The sequence below is a fragment of the Lagenorhynchus albirostris genome, chromosome 20, assembly GCF_949774975.1.
Source record: "Lagenorhynchus albirostris chromosome 20, mLagAlb1.1, whole genome shotgun sequence".
Lineage (NCBI taxonomy): Eukaryota > Metazoa > Chordata > Mammalia > Artiodactyla > Delphinidae > Lagenorhynchus > Lagenorhynchus albirostris.
The window spans coordinates 33,800,003-33,813,311 of NC_083114.1; the positions used below are offsets into that span (position 1 = coordinate 33,800,003).

Genomic DNA, 13,309 nt, shown 5'->3' on the forward strand with positions numbered 1-13,309 from the left:
CATCAATAGCCATGTTCTGGCCAGGGAAGAAAATAACTTTAATAATGCCATAATTTAAAATCAAAATTGTTATTGCTTTAAAAATTCCACAAGTGGCTGACAATAACAGCAGAGCAACAGGATTCTGATTACATTGTAATAATGCGGGTCTCACAGCAAGTCCACAGCTATTACCCAGCGATTAGGCGTCAGCACCTGGAGAAACTCCATTTACACTGGCTGCTTCAATCTCCTCCACAAGTCATTTACAAATATATGATCCTAATTTCTATGAGAGAAAAAAAGACATGCTGGGACTAGAAGATTATTTGGACAATTTGGATCAACCTATTTGATAGTTTAATGTGTGCTTAAAAAAAAAAAACTTTTTCTAAACTGCTAGGAGCATGATCATGAAGTGAAAAACAAAACTAGTTATCACTTCAGCTTTTTTAAAAATTGCTTTTGCTTCCTTTTCTTTTTTATATTTTTTTCACAACAAGTAGGTGAAAATGCCTAATATGCCTGGGTAAGCACGGCACGTGATGCACTAAATAGCTTCTTCAAGCTTGGAATGTTGGCACCGTCTACCCTTTCCCTACTGAACAGCCACAGGCAGACTCTGGGTTTCTCTATGCCTCAGTTTACAAGTCCAGTAAAGGAAAAAGGTAATTTCTTATCAATTAATGTTACAAATATACATAGTGAAAATGAAGAAACTGCCTCTTTAAATCAAGGTGTGATGATATATGTCACTTAGAACTGAGGGTAATAAAAAGCCTAAAGTTGAGGTCAAAACAATCAATTAGTGCCTCAAAACCTGGGAAGGAACTCTCATAGATTATTCCATCAAGCAACAGCATTAGTAGCCATGCACAACATTAGGACTCTTCCAAGTAAGGTCACCTTGGTCACTGGTCTCAGGTTAATTTTATGTGGTCATGCATGAGTCAAGGGCAAGAAGGAAGTTAGATTTCTCTTCTAAAGAAAAATTCCGAGGCATGACTCCTACTCTTACTTCTCTGGAAGGACCTTTCCTCACCACAATCCCACAGTCAGTTCATGTGCTATGACAGCATCATGGGGAAAATGCTATGACACACATTAAGCATAAAATTACCATCTTTTCCTGGGTATCAACCATTAGCGTTATATGATGTGAATGTCTATGGCACTAATTGTTTATACTGCTGAATTAAAATTTTTAAAATCTATTGAGGGGCTTCCCTGGTGGCACAGTGGTTGAGAATCTGCCTGCTAATGCAGGGGACACGGGTTCGAGCCCTGGTCGGGGAGGATCCCACATGCCGCAGAGCAACTGGGCCCGTGAGCCACAACTACTGAGCCTGCGCGTCTGGAGCCTGTGCTCCGCAAAAAGAAAGGCCGCGATAGTGAGAGGCCCGCGCACCGCAATGAAGAGTGGCCCCCGCTTGCCACAATTAGAGAAAACCCTCGCACAGAAACGAAGACCCAACACAGCAAAAATAAATTAATTAATAAACTCCTACCCCCAACATCTAAAAAAAAAAAATCTATTGAGTTCTTTCTTTATGACAAGCACTACAGACTAGGTGCTTTCCATTCAAAGAACACACATAGGTCTTGTCATTAAGGGCAGTTGAGGAAGGGTACTTTGGCAACTATCATATATCGTAATGAAATATAACTGTAGATGATCATTTTGAACATTAGACTCTAAGCATCTTCAGGGCTAGGAATGTATTATTTACTAAAGCACCTAGATCTGTGCCCCTTAGAGCTGGCATCAAAGCCTTAAGTTCTAGTTTTTGCTCTATCATCTACCAGCTGGTGATTAAAGGGCCTTAATCTCTCGAGCTTGAGCTTTTTCCCAGATGTACAATTGAAATAATTCCTGAATAATCTAACCCCGTGGGACTGTGGTAAGGTGCAAATAAAAAAATTTATACAGTCTTTAAAAATAAAAAGTATTATTATTGTTAATCAATTTATGCTGACCAATTAGAAATTCAAGGGAGAAGAATACATTTTAGTTAGGGTTACGCAGAGAAGTCCTCATCAAAGAGGGAAATTTTGAGACAGTTCTTAAAACAAGCAGGATTTAGAAAGAAGGGGGGGCGGAGAGAAGGGAAGGAGTGAGGGAAGAAAGAATGAAAGAGGAAAACATTCCAGATAAGGGGCAGTAGAAGAGATCAAGCAAACAAGGTAGATGAGATAAAGACTTAGGTCTTTTCATGGAACAGCAAAGGCTAGATTGTTAGCTTTCATTAATAGGCTGATGTCAAATATCAAGGTAAGGAGGTATCCTGAAGGCAAGAGAGAGTCACTGTTGAGTGGGAGAGTAACTTGGTAAGGGGGCATTTTAGACATTTAATTTTGTGGTAGTGAGCAGAATGGAAACTATCTGGAGGGGAAGGCTGAGGATCACAAGTAAACCTGTCGCAGTGTCTCAGGTATAAGGTGAGGAAGGGTCTAAACTAGAAAGATGGCAGTGGAAGTTTAAAAACCGAAAAGAAGGGGGAAGGAAGAAAGGAAGGAAGGAAAGGTGGGTAGGAAAGGAGGGGTAGAGTAATGGAACAGCAAACAAAAGGGAGAAGTCAATGATTTCTGCATGATTGGGGGCAAAGGGTTTGGTTACTTGGTTTTTTTTGTTTTTGTTTTTGTTTTGTTTTGTTTTTTTGTTTTTGTTTTTGTTTAGGGGAGAGGGGGGACCAGAAGAGGTGAAGGAAAATGATAGGAATTTACATTTAAACTATATGGAGTTTGATGTCAACACAAGATATCCAAGTGACATAAAATTGCAAGGAGGATGGAAGTATAACTGATATTTTCAAGGCTGGGATGGAAGGGCTCAGAGGGTGCCTGAAGGGAGTTTGGGCCTAGACATGCAGCGTTAAGTCACCAAAAGGAATTCAGCAGGTGACTGGAAGTTCCAGACTGGAGCTCTGGAAAAGATTCAGGAATACAACTTCCCTTCCTTAAAACATTTTAAACATTTGAGGTCTAAATTTCTTGACATAAAAAAATACACGCATTTTATACTTTTGAATCACTTCGGAATTTTACCCCTACAAGCAGAACTATGTTAAAGACATAGCCGTTATCAGTGATAGGCCTTATATGTAGCAACTGATAAAAGGATGGCACAGCAAGAAGGAAAGTGGCCATCACCAGTTGCCATCCACCTGAGGACTTACATTTTGCTGGGTAAACTCTCGGAACATAGCTGCTAGCCTGTCATCCTCGATATCACAGTCAGTTTTGATAGCCACATTCAGAATGTGAATTGGTTCATCCCTGGGGATCTGTAACCCAAGAACACAAGGCAAGGAAATTAGGAGGCTGGCTAATACAGAGATGGAGAGAAGTTATAGTACTTGGTAGGATACCTGAAAAACAGATATGGCCCACAGGACATTTTCTACTAGTATGAATAAGCAGAATGAAACCACTGCCCAACACCCACAATGGAGATTAAATAAAGACACCTAACTTTAAAAAAATAAGGCAGCAAAGGCATTAGCTAAAGGCGGCCCCAAATCTTGGCTTGATATGAACTTGAAGACCACTATGTCTCAACTTTTTCACCAACAGAATGGGAATGAAACCATTTGCAATATCTCTTCACAGAATGTAAAGGAAAATGAGTGAAAGAAGCCATCTGAACATATTCCCATATAACATATTTCTAAACAGTGGAAGTATCAAACCATGGGAAAATAACCTGGTAGGGAAAAAACAGGATGTGTTTGCAGAGAAATGAAAAGAAGGGAAAGAAGGGTTTAATAAAAGGACAAAATTTTAAACTAAATGTCAATTTTTTCTACTATCTAACGTCCACAATTCCTTGAAGACTACGAACGCACTGCTCTGCAAATATACAAGCCATTACTGAGTAAGAATTAAAGCAATCAAAGCTCAAGTCTTTGAAACAACATTCAGAGACCTAGAGGCAGCTGCAATGGATATAGACAGCCTCATTCTACGCTATGGATTCCATGATTAATACAGTGGTTTTTATTTTTTAGGTTAGAATTTATATTCCACCTGTTTCTAAAAATACTTTGATGAGGCATATAAAATTAAATAATATAAAGTAGGGTAAAAAGATGAATTCTTCCCTACAATGTTCTACAATCAGAAAGAGAGTATATAGTACAAATCCTGTATCTGAAGGAGCAAAGCAGTCTCCCAAAGGGGACACTATACCTTGTCTTCATCATATAGAGATGTGTGACCTGCCTCAGGGAATGTGGGGCTTTGGGGTGGGGAATCACAGAAGCAGCCCATCACTTCATCAAAGATCCTGAAAAATACCAAAGAAACACCCACGATGAAAACCCAAGTGGCAGAAAATCTAAGTGGCAGGAAACTAACGCTGCCATTGCCAGCTCTGTCTAAAAGAATAATCTATCCTACCCTGCACTCAATTGTCAACTGAATAGAATCACCAGTGGCTAGAGGTGACATGCAAAATTTCACCAAGTGGCAGAAATTAGGAGGATGGATTGTTTAAACTTTAATAAACCATATATATTTCTTCTTTATAAAAAAGAATGATCTGAAGCTTTTTTGTTTTGTTTTTTTCATATGTAAGATATGAGCAGTGCTGCTGTCATCATCGGTCTTAAAGTAACAGAAAGAGCCTGGGACTAGAGCAGTGACACACCAACGTAATTACCCCTCCTCCTAGGGTAATGCATCAGTATACATCAAGAGATAGACGCTGAATGCATTTAATCAAAAGATGTATCGTCTCTGGTGGGGCTCACTCTAGTGTTGTGTTTAATTTCTCCTGACATTTCACTCATCACAGAGCAGACAGTTTCTTGTGTTAGCTACTAAGGAAAAGATGTTTTCTGTTTGTTTCTTTTTTTCTGACCAGGCTCATATAACAAGTAGAGGCTTGTAGAGTCTGCACAGAGGTGGAAAGGGAAGGACCTACACCTCTCCCAGAGCATATACCGCAAGGGCTACATCTCCTTAGCTGGCCCGTGGCTAATCAGGGGACCTCTACTCATTTGGAAGAAAGCTGAGATGCCCAAGGCTCCCCTTGTATAGACACAGTTCCATGGTGCCTTACCTGACAAAATCTTCAAAAGTCCGAAAAGAGACCATTCCGCCCATCCGCTGACACGGTGGAGTGAATGAGTTGTCCAGCAGCACGTCGCTGACACTAGCTACATGAGTCATGCCATAGTGGTTGAGGTTGGAGGAGAAGGACATTCTAAATGGTAATTCAATCAAGTGCATTAGACAAGGAGAGTAGGAACAAGGACTGGGAGAGTCACAACAGGGAAAAGGAGCTGGGAGGAAACTGAAGTAGGGTCAGGTTGCAGAGCAGGTTTGGTTTTTTACCCACCTATAGATAAGGCTGTCTTGCTAGATTCACATGAACCCTTCCACTGGAATTTCCCCTCACACAAACCATATTTTTTACCAATCACTCCCCCCCCAAATTTCTCCACATAAAAATCTAAGGACTGTCAGGAATATCATGGTGGTTTTAATACCATGACATCACGACATGTCTAAGGAATGAATAGCACATAGGGGTTAAAAACCATCCTGCATCTTCCCCTTCCTTAAAACGTCTCCTCTTTTAAAAGGATGTAAACAAGCCAAGTGAGTTGTAACTAGGCAACACTTAAGGCATTTTTCTCTAGGAATTGTAATAGATTAAGTATTCACAGATAGATATATGCATATCAACAACAACTCTAAGTCATCTGGAATGGCTTAGTAAATCATAAAAAACACAATTCCTCAGAGAGAAACAAGTAACAATCTGTAAAAGGAACTTTACTGAGGTATCTATTTTTTCCTTGAATGGGCTGACAGGGAACGCAGTTATGAGGATTATAGCTTCTCCCTTTTTGAAAGAGAGACAGTTTTGCAAAATTTCCTTTTTTATATTTAAACACATTTCTATACCAAAGTAAACATATCTTCATTGAAAGCCCTTAATGAATCCCAGCAAGATACAAAAGGGCAGAGCATGGGTTTCAAAGTACGTGTAAGCATGACAAACAAGTGTAAACGGAGATGCTCAAAGAGAACCGATTTGTTCAATCTAAAAACATAATGAATCTGGATATTCCTTGACGCACCTCAGCAGGATGTACTCATAGATACTACTGTAAAGTGTTTGTGATGCCCAGTCAATCAGGACAGTCTGTTAGGAAGGACCAAACTAAAGGATGCCTCCAGGACTTGCCCAACATGTTACTGGCATACTGATCTGAAGCACGTTCAGAGCAAGGCAATGGCACTTGAACTTTGGGGAGCTGCTCAAAAATCTCCCTGAAGTGCACTGCCTGCAGTGTTGCAGGGGGCAAGAGAGCCAGCAAAGTGGGCTATAGATCTGGGTACATAGCGTACTCTATTGCAAACTGTAATTATAAAAGGCAATGGAATTTTTTACAGAATGGGAGTGCTGCTCACACAGACTATTAGAGACTGACACTCCCGGTTTTTATTCCTTTGGTAAATGATGACTGTGAAAAAGTACTTCAACTTTTGACAGTACCAGGGACTAGAAGGTAGAGTGGAAGAGGAAACCATTGATACCATGAATGAAACAGACAAATGAAACACACATCAAGCAAGTCTTACACATGGTGCTCACTAGAAACTGGGATTCAGAGCTGTATGAACTCAGAAGTGCTATCATCCTTTTCTAGGATCACCAAATATATTTAGTAAAGGAGCAAGTTTGTGAGGCATTGTATCTTTTCTTCCTGCCTGGCATTAGACAGGAAAGAGAATCCAGATAACCCTTAAAGGGAACCCCCTCTGAAGATGCTAACAGTCTATGCTTGCGGCAAACATGGGGTTAAGAATCTTTTTCACTCGACTGAACCCCATCGGAAATACCCACATTTCAGTTTCCCCCACTACTATGCTCTTGGACCAGGACAGCTAAAGGCAAGCAGGAGTGAAGCAAGCCCACTCTTCAAGAGCAGACAAGAGGACCAAACAAAACACTCCCTTTCCTCTCCCCATCCAAATTGGATGCCAAAAGCTATACACAGTTTTGATTACTTAATATTTAAAGGGAGAGGGACAAAATAAACATAAGTCTATAAATATTTCAACAAAGAACTGATCATCTACAAAGACGTCAGGACCCACATGTTACGGCTTTAAGCACTTTGTGGATTCCAGTCAGAACTGCTATCCTCTCAAACTTGCATTGTGTTGCCTTGCTTGGCTCAGGAGCAGAAGGAAATCAAAATGTTAAAATACCACTTGTGTTATTACTGGTCTGGAAACGTTTCACAGGGCTACACACATCAAAACTTCAAATACACTTTTCCAATGTAATCTCATTACATGTCTGAAATAAAACTTGACTTTCATAGCATCATAACACTTTATAGAAAAATAGCTAACAAACTGATGAAACATGAGATCAGCTATTTCTGCATGTGTGTTCCTCTAAAAGGAGAAGCAAATTAGAGAAAATATAAATTGAAAAACTGATGAACAATTTGCCAGGAAAGGAGTAACTGTAAGGGTTTCTCCTCTGAAAGCCCCAAACAGAGAACTTAGCAAAATGAGATGTTTACAGCAAAGCTGAACATGGGGCAGAGGATTCCCCTATTGTACACAGCTAGACGGGAGCTGTTCCATACTGAGGCTTTTCGAGCACTGCTTTTTGAATGGCTGAAGAAAAGCTGAAGACATGTTTTCCAAACAGAAAAAATAATTTAGTATGTCCAAAGGGGAGCTCAGGACTCCCTAGCAGAAAAATAACATGTTAGCTTGTCAAGTGTAGTGTTATTTTTTTCCCCTGATTTTCCTAAAAGGTGCTTTTAATTGGAGAAAAAACAAAAAACAAAAAAAACTAAATATACGGTACCTGTTTAGCGTGGGGATGTTCCCTCTGTAATTAAACAACCACAGTTAGTTATTGATAGGTTAGTGCAAGCCATAATAAAAGAATTGTCAGAGCAGATACAGACCAGTCGTGAGGAGCCCCAGCGTGGCAGCTCTGGCATTCGGCAGACATAATTAAGTGCTCATTACCCTTCAACCCCCCGGGTGCCTCCGCCTCCTGACCTACCTCACCACAGCAGCTGTTGATGGAAAGGGTCAAAATGTATTTACCATGGAGTACTTTTTATAGCTCTATTACAAAATAATAATTCAGAGTAAGGATAAACCACAGGCTCATGAAAATGAAAGCTGTATAATATGGTATATTATCTTAAGCTTCAACAAGAAACATAATTCTCGACAAAACTCTTAGAGAATCTTCTTAACTTGTTCCTATTTTACTAAAAATGCAATAAGGAGGTTCAGAGAAGTTGATTCCACAGCCTCTCCCACCTTAATTGATTTTCTAGGATGTGTGATGAACCTACAAACTCTCCTCTAGAGAAAAGAAGCCGGGCACCTGGGCTCCCAGCTCCCTTTTCTAATTCTCTTTAACCCTGCTCTTCCTCCTGTAGACTGGGCTGGGATGGGGGTAGGAGGTGGTGTAGGAAAGGAGTGTACTCTGTGACACAGGAGCTTAAAGGAACTGAAAAGCATGCAGGAATGTGATGATTCATGATTCTATGACTAGAGTGGTATAGACTGTTAAAAATGAATGAATTAATAATTTTTAAGTGAAATGAATTTAGGGAAATAATGACTTTTAAAAATTGCTGTACGCTTAAAATCTCTAGGCCTTCCATAAATAAAACCTTAACCTAAATTTGGCTAGCCCTAGAATTTCCTGAGAAAGAATATTTCCAAATCGTGAAAGAAAGACTAGGATAAGAATGGAAAGTGAAAAGCAAGTCTCCTGCCTTCTCTTTGGTCTTTGACACCAACGCTTTTTTTCCCCCCTTTAATTTGACCTCAGTCACTTCCTCAGCTGGGAAAAAAAAAAAAAATCAAACCCTTATTTTCAATGTTAAAAGGGAAAAGTTACACTTAGCACCCACGATCTAGGAGTCCTATAAGGGGGCTGATGGGCTGGTCATCTTAGCCTCCTAACACTCTTTTATCAGCGTTTAATCATTGTCGGGGTTTTCTGGCACACAGGGGACTTAACGGGCAGAACATAGTGGGTGGTGCTGACGGTATACGGAAGGAGGAGAGTAGGAGGAAAATGATGCACCTTCCATGGCAGTGAAAGGAGCAGAACAGACTGAGCTGGCCATATAAATAAAGAACTATGACATATCGCTGCACACACACTGTATACCTCGTGTGATTTGTGAGTAGCAATGCTCTTTGCATCAAACCTGTATCACAGAGCAAATTCATAAGGCAGCAAGAGCCACCTCCGAGTGCAAAACCCTGCACCTTTGCTGTTTGGAGTCTTTAAGCCTCTCATTCAGGGGAATGAGTTTCATTTTACAAGAGGTCCTCAGCTATGATGCACTTGGCCCTCATCAACAAACAAAAAGTACGCAGAGGTTCTAGAGCAGAAGCAGAAAACTAACAGTAAATGCTAATGAAAATATAGGAAAGTCTTCCTTTTAAGATATAAAAAGGAGTCTAAAGAAAAGGGCCACCTGCAGTCTCTAAACTATAAGCCTCAGTTCAGAGAGAAGAACCCTACAACCAAAGCAATCTCAGGCTCCTTCCATCCAGGTTTCTCGAATTTAGAAACCAGTATAGTCTCTCTCAACTGTTAACCAATATTTTACACTAATAAAATGGTCTCACTGCCTCTGTGGCTACTCTAATCCCTTAGGGAGTCTTCACAGGATGAGGGCCAAGTTTTCAGCAGAAAAAGGCCTGAATTGAAAAGAACACCACCAACAAAAAGCCAGCCCTTCTCCATCAGCAATCCTCAAGCTCTCACGGGAAACCCCCTGCTGCTTTGTTATAGGAATTAGGCACCATCTACACAGTATGGGATAAGAACAAAACTCCCAACATCTCCAGTTTTTAAAGGACTCAAATCAATCACTTAAGAGGTAAGTTTAGAGTCAGCTTATCCCCTTTGGTATCAATAGAATAAGATTCTGTGGGTCTGTCAGGGAGGCGAGCAGAGAAGGAAGGTTAAACTCTCTACTACCAGGTAAATACTTAGCCACGTCCAGAACAATCATCTATATATTTTGTAACTCTATACAGGGGCTATTTGATCAATTTAAGAAAATGACCGATGTGGCATACTGCACACAATTGTGATACAGTAGAAAGCTAGCTCAGTGGTCTGCACAAAAATAACCCACAAACGTAGAGATTGTATGAGTCAAATATCCCACTTATATAGCTAAAAATAAAATAAAATCTGCCACACTTCACTGCATACTCATCACGCAAAAATAATCAAATTTCTCAATCTCTGATAAGGCAATCAATTGCATTTTCAAATACAAAAAGAGTATAAATTCACTTGTAAGACACCTGTTTAGGCTCTTCAGAGCACTTACGATGATGAATCTTCATTCACAATGTTGTGAAAAATATTAGAATCATTTTCCTTCCAGTAGATTAGCTCCATTTTACAAATGTGATCACTGAGAAACCAAAGGGGAAGCTTTCCAAGGACACTGCTAAATATGGTGTCAAAAACCAGAATCTAGACCTGGCATTTTCTCATCTCAGCTCCTGAGGCTAGCATTCCACATCAATATTGACTAAATTTAAAAAAGGACAAGAGAAATCCTTTGAATTTTGAGGTGTTCGGCATTAAGTCACCTCTGATTTTACTGACCTGCCTGCCTAGAATGGCTGGAGAGCCTGCTTCAATACGAAAGCAAAGTCAGAGTTGCTGTCTGCTGGCTGAACCCTCTTTGTTTAAGGAACACCAACTTCTCCGGCAGTCACAAGTTCTCTGAGCCTTTTACCATCCCTTCCAGCTGAATTTCATTTTGCTTGATTCTAGCTGGCCCTACATAAATCTTTTATCATATAAAAATGCTCCTGATTCTTTTGCCTTCTAACTGGAAGGGAAAAAAAAGACCCTAAATGAAAATGATGGGGATGCATGCAAACAAGCAGTGGTTACATCAAGCTGTAACTGAGAGCCAGGAGAGGGCAAATCTTTTGAAATCAGGCAGCAAAGCAGAATCAGAAGAGGTCGGCTGAATAACCTACTGGCAGTCACTAACAGCAGTACCATAGGAGAAACAGCAATTTGACTGGCTGTGACCCGTGGTGGTCTCCTTGTGTGACTATGCTTCTGCAGGAGAATCCAGATCAAGAGCTGTAGAACACATCTGAACCATGTATTTCTACTGGCATCTCCCCCACCACCTCCTTGCAGCTCAGATGCCCGGACTCCACTGCAGAGCTTTCGTTTACAATAAAATGATCGTGGCTTCATTCATTTGCAGCCCCTTTAAAGCCCCTTCTTGGCTCTGCTGGAAGATTTTGCTCTTTCTGAAACAAGTATGCCAACAGAGCTACAACATATTACTATTGCCTGCTATATAATTAGCTACAAACCCACAGCACAAAACTACAGGGATTTACAGGTGCCCTAGATTCTGCTTTTCCTTCCCCCTGGAATCAGCTAGTCTTCCTTGACAAGAAGGGACCTTGGGCTACCCTAATGATGTATTGAGAGTTTTAAACTCGACTCTCCAATCTTCCAAGGCTAGAGTGCCAAAATAACACAGCAGAGACCAGAAGCTGAGCCATGGATACAGGAAAGCACTTAAACCTGCTGAGAATCTTCTCTTATGCCAGATGCTTGCATCTTATCAGCAGACTACCCTGCATGAAGGAAGCAAGCACTGTAGTTTTATTTATTTATAGCTCATTCTGGCCTGCTAACTACAATCAAATGCTCCCACTGCTAAAAAAATGCTGCAAGTTGGATGACTTTTGCGTGTCTCAGTACGAGCCAAAGAAGGGTCTAATCTCTGGGTATCAAAGATGATCAGAATCCTCAAGAATGGCAATGGGCTGCCGATTAGCCCCATAGAAGGCTTCTGATTTCTAAACTTCCTCACAACCTTCTTCATGAAAAGAAGGCCCAGAGGCCACCCACCAACAGCTAAACTCTGAAGGTGCCAAGCAGCCCAAACTCAGTCATGGCCAAAACATGTGGTATCAGGGGAGAACACAGCCGACCTCTTCTGGATGCGAGATGGGAGAAGAGGAAAATGCTTGAATTAAAACATTATAACATAGAAGGCCAAATTCACAGGGAGCAAATAGCAGAGAAAGTGCAGTGCAACTCAAATTAACTAAAGTATGGATTTCCATGTAAGAAATAGATGGGAATAAACACCAGTAAGTCTTCACCCATCATGTACGTACAGAAATATACAACAAAATGGACTTCCATCTTCTGCATCAATTGTGGTGCTTCTTATTTGCATCACAGATTAAAAGTTTAAAAAAATGGACTATGTTCACTAATATGTATTACTTATGAAAATCATTTGGAGTTTTAAATTTCATACTCCCAGACTGTCATAATATGCACAGCCATATGCATAGCCACAGAGTTTATGGGATAATATACTTTACATATGTTTGTATAAATATTTTAGAAGATCAAATACATAGGCTGACTAAAGAACTTATTTGTTTCCAGATTATTCTGAGTTACTTAATATGTCCAAAGCTAAGTAAAATCGTGAATGTCAAATGATTTGATGAATCGTCAAAAATACATTCAGGAAGAGGCTTTAGCGTAACAAGCTTTTCCATCACCAGCCCCACAGAGTGCTAAAAGTAGGGTTTCAGAATGAGAAAAAAGACACACACACACCACCTCTGGCTCTAAACCCTGAGCCTCCCTGGAAGAAGACAGAGAAAAAGGAATGCTGAATGATAACAGTCTGAGCTCCAGGATTAATCCATGTAAAATACTGTTGAACTCACTAAAGAGCTGGCCTGATGGAATCTTAGACAAAAGAATTAAGTCCTAAAAGTCGGAATAATAATAAAATGTTCTCTTAGTGCAGACCAGCTATCCTGACTACTCCTGCACCAAGAAAAAGACTGAAGAAACTCCCTCATTTCTCCTCCAAGGACAATTGCTAACTGGCTACAAATCACCTTTAAAAAATGACAGCAAAAATCCCCTCCCCTCAAAAAACTTCACATACAATAGGACATAGTCCTTATATGCTAAGAAGATAAAGAAGGAAAAAAAATCCACACATTTCCCATATATATAGGTGTTCCACATATAAATATATAGGTTTCCTACTATGCTTAAGTCAAGTGTAGCTGCTGTTCAAGCGAAAGGAATTTAAGAAGAAAAGGGTATATCTAGGCCAGGAGCTTCCTTTAATAAAGCTCTAATATCTGGATCCTCTGGTGCATAAGACCTGAGGACGCCGAATAAGTTGCAACTACAGTTCCCATAAAAATTTGAAAGTCTTACATAGAAGATCAGGAAGTAGATGACATACCTTGGCTGAAGCCTGCCTAGCAAGAA

General features: G+C 40.2%; 1 protein-coding gene across 4 annotated transcripts in view; it reads right to left on the bottom strand.

Moving 5' to 3' along the window:
* Nucleotides 1-13,309, bottom strand: part of ACACA (acetyl-CoA carboxylase alpha) — a 172,399-nt gene that overhangs the window by 41,520 nt on the left and 117,570 nt on the right. For 3 of the 4 annotated variants that reach the window (XM_060135650.1, XM_060135647.1, XM_060135649.1), the window contains 4 exons: nucleotides 7,823-7,846; nucleotides 5,042-5,185; nucleotides 4,168-4,264; nucleotides 3,156-3,263 (listed from right to left, as the gene is read on the bottom strand). In XM_060135650.1, the coding sequence (XP_059991633.1) occupies nucleotides 3,156-3,263; nucleotides 4,168-4,264; nucleotides 5,042-5,185; nucleotides 7,823-7,846 (373 nt within the window). The remainder of the gene's footprint in view (nucleotides 1-3,155; nucleotides 3,264-4,167; nucleotides 4,265-5,041; nucleotides 5,186-7,822; nucleotides 7,847-13,309) is intronic. The other variant, XM_060135648.1, reaches the window with a different exon arrangement.